Source organism: Gnatocerus cornutus, chromosome 1 (genome assembly GCF_029298725.1).
Source record: "Gnatocerus cornutus isolate USDA-ARS CGAHR chromosome 1, icGnaCorn1.1, whole genome shotgun sequence".
In the NCBI taxonomy this organism is placed as follows: domain Eukaryota; kingdom Metazoa; phylum Arthropoda; class Insecta; order Coleoptera; family Tenebrionidae; genus Gnatocerus; species Gnatocerus cornutus.
The window spans coordinates 13,528,595-13,536,873 of record NC_142233.1 but is presented as its reverse complement, the minus strand read 5'-3'; the positions used below and the strand labels follow the sequence as shown (position 1 = coordinate 13,536,873).

Genomic DNA, 8,279 nt, shown 5'->3' with positions numbered 1-8,279 from the left:
TGACATAAATTTTTCAATGAAATCGTACTAAAATCACAATATTTTTTTTTCTTGTTTTTCTTCAATGTTTTTTTTTTCTCATAATGCTTAAATGGTTAGAGTTAACAATGCAATTTTTACTGAAATATCGCAATAAGAAATCGATAAAATAATTAGAAAGTTATAGACAAAATTGTATTTGAAAAAAAAAATTTTGGAAATGTCAGTAGCTTTCTTACGTATTTTGGGAACGATTAACCTTAGCGATAAGTTCCCTACTTTTTTAGAAAGGTTAAACTAAACTCACATTTCAACACTGTTTTAAATTTCGTAACCTTGTAGGTTTTTAAATAAAACTGCAGAAAGTAACTATTTATTAAAGCTTGCAACTCTAATAATTTTGACTCTCGAGCAGTCAACTTTGTGGAAGTTTGTAAGTTGTTGTTCCTTAATAACTCTGTGAAATTGCAAAAGTGTAAGTCAAACACCATAAATTTTGAAATATTTTATTCTGAGGATGCAAAAAGATTTCCAAAAAAATCATTAAAACTTATAACTCTAGAACTTTTAACGTCACGACCATTAAATTTAGGCAAATTACTAATTTAGACAGTTTAATAGCCGTGCACATTTACAAAATTATACACCGGGAGAGACAAATATTGGAATTTTGTGTTCTAAAAATAAGCCAAAAATTTCTAATAATTTATATTTAATATTATATAATTTTAATGCAACATCAATCAAATTTAGCGAAGATACTAATTCAGACCCGCTTAAACAGTGCCAAGTTACAAAATTATAGACCTAAAAAGACAAATTTTGAAATTTTTCATTCTAAAAATTAACGAAAAATTTCCAAACATCTTTATAAAACCTTGCAACTCTGGTAATTTTGACCCTGCTGCTGTCAAATTTAGATAGTGTAGTAAGTTGATGTTGCTTATTAACTCTGTTAAATTGCAAAATTATAAGTCAAACACTTTAATTTTGGTATTATTGTTTATTCTAAGGATAGAAAAAAATTCCAAAAAATTTATTAAAATTAGACTTATAAGTCTAGTACTTATATCGCCACTGCCTTCAAATTAGAGAAGATTAATAATTTACACTTGCAAAATTATAAAATTATAAGCCAAAAAAGACAAATTTTGAAATTTTGAAAGTCAAAAATTTTCAAAAATTTGTATTAAAGCTTGTAACTCTGGTAATTTGAACGCCACATTAATCAAATTTGACAAATTTACTAATTTCGACTTGTCTAATGACCATGTCAAGTTACAAAATTATAGACTTAGAACAATAATTTAATTACACAATAATTTAATTGAAATTAAGTTAATCTCGCAAAACAATCCAGCAAAACAAGTTTTCGATTCAGAATCAGAAGACTATTTGGTTTGAAAATGGTAGGGTTAAAGAAGAATAAACAAATAAATTTCTACTATATTTTAAATAAACATTTATTCCGTTTATAATTTCAAAATTCTAAAATTAATCTGCGCAATTATAACCTAATAAAACACTTTTTAGCTCTAATTTTGTATGATATTTTAATAAAACAATAAATTTATTAACACATTGTTATTCTGGGTAAAAGAATAAATAATAATTTGTAAAATGATTTATGTACAATTATGTAAAGTGTTAAATTAAGGCCAAAGAAAATTGCAAGATGTGTTTTGATGATATGCACTGACATCATTTTTTAGTACCAAGACGTTTGTGCAACGTGTAATCATAAATAAAAAGCTCATAATAAAACTCGTTCCAAAAATGAAATGTAATAATTTTACGCAAATAGGGGGGGGGGGGGCAGTCTATGACGTCAATCGAAAACATGTTTCATTTACTCGAGATGTATGTATTCAACATTCAACCCTTCTATTGTAATAAATTTAATTTTTTTTAATTATTATGATTTTTTTCAAGTACCATTTCTTAGGGCAGCAAAAATTTTGTTATGTTTAACATTTAAGTAAAATTTTTTTTTTATTTCAAATTTCTAGCTTGATCATTGATGAACTGTACAGAAAAAACTTTCAAAAACTTCAGTATATTATAGAGATATAAAAAAATTGTGATAGGCGCAATTTAGATAAATAAATCGGAAGACAGAGAAAAAAATAGATTTAACTTATGTTTGCTCGTGTTAAATAAGTACAAAAAAGTTATCCTTTTATTACACAAAATTTGGGTAATTTCCTCGACATGGAGACAGCTTTTTGTCGTACATTTGACCACTAAAAAGAACAAATTGGAAGTGGGATTTTACGGAAAAAGCAATATTTCGGTTTAATAAACAATTTATTTTTATTGAATAAAGTATGTATAAACAAGACAATTTATCAAAATAATTCAATTATAAAAATCAGTGTAAATTATCTGAAAAATTTATCGTTTTATAGTAAACGTGGAGTAAGTAAAATTCTGAATTTCCTTTTCATTACTAAACTCCGCTTTTTCAATCTTCGATGACGGACTACCCGTAGTTTGCAGCCAACGTTTCCTAAAACAATTCTTTTCAGTTCAAATTTTCCATAGATCTGTCTACATATCGGCAATCTTATTAGCATCCCCTTCTAAAACACCCTTCACAGTCCCATCACTGGTATTTTTGCACCATCCTTTTAGACCCAATTTACTTGCTTCTTTTTGGGTGTACTAGTGAACATAATACTTGTAAAAAAAATTAAACCAAACTGTTTTGTACCTTCCTAAAGTAAACTCCTTAAAAATAACATTATTTTGCTGATGAATCTGTTTATAAAAGTGACTTACCTTGCACACGCCCGTACACCTCAAAGTCGGTTGAAAGCAATTTGATGGAGTTCATTTCTGCAATAATCAAAAATATAAAATAAACGGAAATCGAAGAAGATTGTTGCAACGGAGTTGACAAGACTGAAAGTTTGATGTTTTCACCATAGAAACTACTTTCATTGGCTTAGTGTTCAAATTTGGCGGGCATCTGTCGTCATGGTAACCACCTGACAGTTCTAATGTTTTGAAATTTGACAGCTGAAATGTCATTTTCATGTCACACGCTTTATTTTTCTTGCTCATTTTAACAGTTTTTTGGAATTTTTCCCAAATGAGCGCCGCCAAACTTCTTTCCACCGAGTTCGAGGTGTATGGCATTGTCCAAGGTAATTGCATGACTTGGCTTTTATGCTTGACCGACTAACAAGAGTTATGTAATTTTTATTTTAGGGGTTTTCTTCCGGAAGGTACGTAATGCGGAAATGTTTTCTTATGGTAATAATTAAAAACGTGTTGTTAGTACACACAAAATGAAGCAGCGAAATTGGGGTTGAAAGGATGGTGCAGAAACACAGATGGTGGAACAGTGAAAGGGCTTATGGAGGGTGATACTAATAAAATTGCTGAGATGTAAGGAAACTTCTTTTTTGAGAAGGAATTAAAGGGAATTTTGTTGCAGGAAACATTGGCTTCAGACCACTGGGAGTCCTCAATCTAGGATTGATAAAGTGGTGTTCACTAATGAGAAGGAAATTGAAAGCTTCAGTTATGATGCGTTTTCAGTTAAACGTTAGCTTTAGGGGTGCGATGTATTGACAATTTAAAGTATTTCTATATGTAAAGACGACTTGTGATAAATAAAAGCAGAATTAATTTATTAGTCAATTGTAAAATTCGTAGGGAAATTCGTTTATTTTGATGCTAAATGACGATTTTTCGTACATTCTGACCGTTTTAAGAGTTAGATTTGCAGAGTAGAGTTTAAAATCTAGAAAAATACTAGTTTTTATCAAGATTCCACGGTTAAATCGCCAGAAAACTGCAAAAATCTTTACGAAATCTGCAAAAGTCAGTTTTAATCTAATGCTAATCATAGGTGATACAAACGAAAATAAAAATTGAGAAATCGGTGGCAAATTTAATCTGCTCTGTTCTTTTTATCGTCAAAACCATGAAAATGATGTGAATTTAAAAATGGCGTATTTAAAATTTAAAATGGAGGTATTTAATAATTCTTAAAAATAATTTTAATCCTAGTAAGATTTATGACAAATGCCTCTAAACCGCAAATTAGCCTCTAATAAGCGAATTATGATGGGTAATACTTTTAACCTGGCCCAACCCTGGTAATCTCCTAGGTACTTGAACGGTTCTTGTCCTAAGATGGGTAAAAATATTGCCCATCATAAATTACCTATAAGGGCCAATTTGCGGTTCAAAAGCATTTGTCATTAATCTTCCTAGGATTAAAACTATTTTTTTTAATTTTTATATTTTTTTTATGCTTTTGGTCATAAAAGGAACATAACATCAGGTTAATTTCTCAATTTTTATTTTTGAAAAACGTAGATTTTGGCGTTTAAATCACATATGGTGGAAAATCACAGCTTTCGACTGATTATTTTGAAAATCTTAGGTCCGCTTATAAAATAAAAATTTCTAGAATCTGTCTCTTTGCCACAATAATTTTGAATTTTGGTACAACTGATAAGCAAGCAGTGATTAGTATCCTCTCCAAATTGTATTGTTATAGTGCGAAAATTAACAGAATTACAGTCATTAGTAAAGAGTTTTTTTTTGTAAAATTTTTATTTGATCTGAACATAGAAAATTCTAGAATTTGTTGATTTCATACTATAATTTTGGATTTTGGCACACTTGATAAACAATTAATAAGTAGTACCCTCCTCAAATTTCGTCTTCATAGCGTTGAAATTACCAAAATTGCAGTTTTGATTGATTATTTTGGAAATTTTTGGTCCGCTAATAAAATAAAAATTTCTAGAATCTTTCTCTTTGGCATAATAATTTTGAAATTTGGCACAACTGATAAAAAACCAGTGACTAGTATACTCTTTAAATTGTATTGCCATAGTGTAAAAATTAACAGAATTACAGTCATTAGTAAAGATAATTTTTTTTAGGAAATTGTTATTTATTCAAAAAAATACAAAACAAAAAAACAGAATTTGTTTCTTCCATATTATAATTTTGGAATTTGGCACACTTGATAAACAACTAATAAGTAGTACCCTCCTCGAATTTCATCTTCATAGCGTTAAAATTACCAAAATTACAGCTTTTGATCGATTATTTTGAAAATTTTTGGTTCGCTTATAAAATAAAAATTTCTAGAATCTGTCTCCTTAGAACAATAATTTTGAATTTTGGTACAATTGATAAGCAAGCAGTGATTAGTATCCTCTTCAAATTGTATTGTCATAGCGCGAAAATTAACAGTATTACAGTCATTAGTAAAGAGTTTTTTTTGGAAAAATTTTATTTGATCTGAACATAGAAAATTCTAGAATTTGTTTCTTTCATATTATAATTTTGGATTCTGGCACACTCGACAAAGAACTAATGAATAGTACCGTCCTCAAATTTCGTCTTCATAACGTTGAAATTACCAAAATTGCAGTTTTGATTGATTATTTTGGAAATTTTTGGTCCGCTAATAAAATAAAAATTTCTAGAATCTTTCTCTTTGGCATAATAATTTTGAAATTTGGCACAACTGATAAAAAACCAGTGACTAGTATACTCTTTAAATTGTATTGCCATAGTGTAAAAATTAACAGAATTACAGTCATTAGTAAAGATAATTTTTTTTAGGAAATTGTTATTTATTCAAAAAAATACAAAAAAAAACAGAATTTGTTTCTTTCATATTAAAATTTTGGAATTTGGCACACTTGATAAACAACTAATAAGTAATACCCTCCTCGAATTTCATCTTCATAGCGTTAAAATTACCAAAATTACAGCTTTTGACTGGCAATTCATGGAATTTTTGGTTCTCTAATATAATAACAATTTCTAGAATCTGGTTTTTTGGAATAATAATTTTGAATTTTGGCACAAATGATAAGCGACCAGTGACTAGTATCCTCTTTTAATTTTATTGCCATAGTGTGAAAATTAACAGAATTACAGTCATTAATAAAGACAGTTTTTTTAGGAAATTTTTATTTAATTAAAAAATCAAAATTTGTTTCTTTCATATTATAATTTTGGATTTTGGCACACTTCATAAACAACTAATAAGTAGTACCCTTCTCAAATTTCGTCTTTATAGAGTTAAAATTACCAAAATTACAGCTTTTGACCGATTATTCTGGAAATTTTTGGTCCGCTTATAAAATAAAAATTTCTAGAATCTGTCTCTTTGGCATAATAATTTTGAAATTTGGCACAACTGATAAAAAACCAGTGACTAGTATACTCTTTAAATTGTATTGCCATAGTGTAAAAATTAACAGAATTACAGTCATTAGTAAAGATAGTTTTTTTTTAGGAAATTGTTATTTATTCAAAAAAATACAAAAAAAAAACAGAATTTGTTTCTTAGGATTAGAATAAAACTAATTACGTCAATTTAAAGCGCTCTGTTTCCTCTACACGTACAAAAATTGTTATTTATTATACAACGCCTAAATTGAATGTTTAACAAGCAGTCACTTTAAAACGCAAGAGCCGAAGGTTCGCGCGTTTTAACGACTGCAAGTTAAACATTCATTTTAGGCGGGCGTGTAATACAAACTTTTATTCAATTTTGTCCACTATTAAAATAGTCATTTAAACGTCACATTCGAGAAACGTCAGAACTGACAGCTACCAAATAAAAATTTTATGAGCGTAAAAATTCGTCTACAATATCAGGGGTGCATGCGCAAGAAATAATGGAAAACTTGCTTCCATTAAAGAGTCGAGATGCTTATAAAAAAGCGTATCAAAAGTTTCTTGGATGGAAAGAGCAGCAGGGCGTTATCATAGCCATGGTTTTAAAACAGCAAAATAAAATTTTTATTTAGCTTGTGGATTAAAATTTGTATGCCTCTAGCGGATAAACCAAAGCTTTAGTGGCCTGCTAACAGCAAAATAAACGTCTGTTTAAATGTCAAAATTGAATAAAAGCTTTTATCAGCAAAGGAGAATTATTAATGAACACAATGTTTCCTTTGTTTTTACATAAAAGTTGGAGGGTGTTGCTACAAATAAAATACGATTTTTAAATTCAGTGAATTTGCTTTTACCTTTGCCATGCAATTGGTGCGCCATTGGAAAAGCTATGCGTAAAGAAGCGTAAACTGAGTGATACTGAATCTTGCACTTGACGTCGCGTCTTTCTGTGCAAACTTGTACTGGTCGATTCTAAGGTGCGGCTTTGATAGTCCGAACCGCTTTTTGGTCAGCGGACACCACAAAAGTCGACCAAAGTGCTCGTTTTTCTGTGTGTCGTTCGATAGATAATAAATACGTCAAAAATGATTGACAGGTCCTTTTTTATGTGACATCTCTACATTTTACAGACAGAAAAAATGTGAATTTTGTAAATACACTTTGTAAATAGTTTCTATCCAACATTTTTTTTTAATCAAAACTGTTTTTTAGAAACAAAAAAATGGAGAGTGATATAGAGCGAAACCGTCACAATTTTTTAATTCAGTGGACAAATTTTCTAATAGAACCCAATTTTATCTTTGAGTTTAATATTGTTGTGCCGTGTTACCAATACACTCGCTACGCTCGTGCATTACTAAACCAAAAAAATAACTTTTTTTTTACTGTTTTGTGCACGAATGCAAAATATAAGAAGAACTTCAATTACGTAAAACCGGTACACCGTATTGACTTATTCATGTGTTATTCTCTGGTATTTATTTTTCAATACCATAAAGTTTACAACCTAACGGAATCTCATGCGAACTGTAAAGAAACTTATAAGATAAATAAATATTTATTATGTCGCCTAACCTATTTACGCAAAGAGCAAATGTAATGACAATATTGTGTTTTTACCGTACCTACCTACAATTTGTCATAGATCGTAAAAATTGATATTATCTCTTTGATTAAATTTTCTTTTTTGTTTACATTCGGTGATATAGAGGAACTTTAATTAGATCACACGGACGAACAAGCTGTGATTAAATTATATATTGCGAATTTTACAGATAAATGTTCTTAAAAACAAAACACTTCAGAAATAAGAATAGAGAAGTATGTTAAAAAAAAAGATACAATAGTTAAACGTGCTAAAAAAGAACTAACGAATAAAAAAACATTAGAAAAGCCACTTAGATAGTTTTCTAGACTGTTTTATAACACGTGTGCTGTATACTATTTTTTCTTTTGGAATATTATTTTAACGTTTTTTTTTACAATTGAATGATTTTATTTAGGAACATTGTCGTAGAATTGTCGTAGAAGTTGGTGAAACGTCATTCCAGTGTCAACTGTCATTAAACGACGATTTTCATAGTCTTGTCAAGCAAATGACAGAGGAAGAAGTCTCTTAAAGCATCGGAAACAAT

General features: G+C 29.1%; 2 protein-coding genes across 2 annotated transcripts; one reads left to right on the top strand and one right to left on the bottom strand.

The window, feature by feature from the left end:
• Positions 1–2,358: 2,358 nt before the first annotated feature.
• On the bottom strand, positions 2,359–7,289 carry LOC148180410 (acylphosphatase-1-like). Its single transcript, XM_088041598.1, has 5 exons — positions 6,999–7,289; positions 2,761–2,817; positions 2,693–2,709; positions 2,534–2,643; positions 2,359–2,488 (listed from the first exon to the last, which is right to left on the bottom strand). Exons 1-5 carry the CDS (start codon positions 7,021–7,023, stop codon positions 2,374–2,376), a joined length of 324 nt encoding a protein of 107 aa, XP_087897724.1. The 5' UTR covers positions 7,024–7,289; the 3' UTR covers positions 2,359–2,373.
• LOC148180411 (acylphosphatase-1-like) lies at positions 2,978–3,622 on the top strand. The gene is made up of 4 exons (XM_088042071.1): positions 2,978–3,128; positions 3,193–3,209; positions 3,263–3,372; positions 3,422–3,622. Exons 1-4 carry the CDS (start codon positions 3,017–3,019, stop codon positions 3,534–3,536), a joined length of 354 nt encoding a protein of 117 aa, XP_087898197.1. The 5' UTR covers positions 2,978–3,016; the 3' UTR covers positions 3,537–3,622.
• Positions 7,290–8,279: the final 990 nt, after the last annotated feature.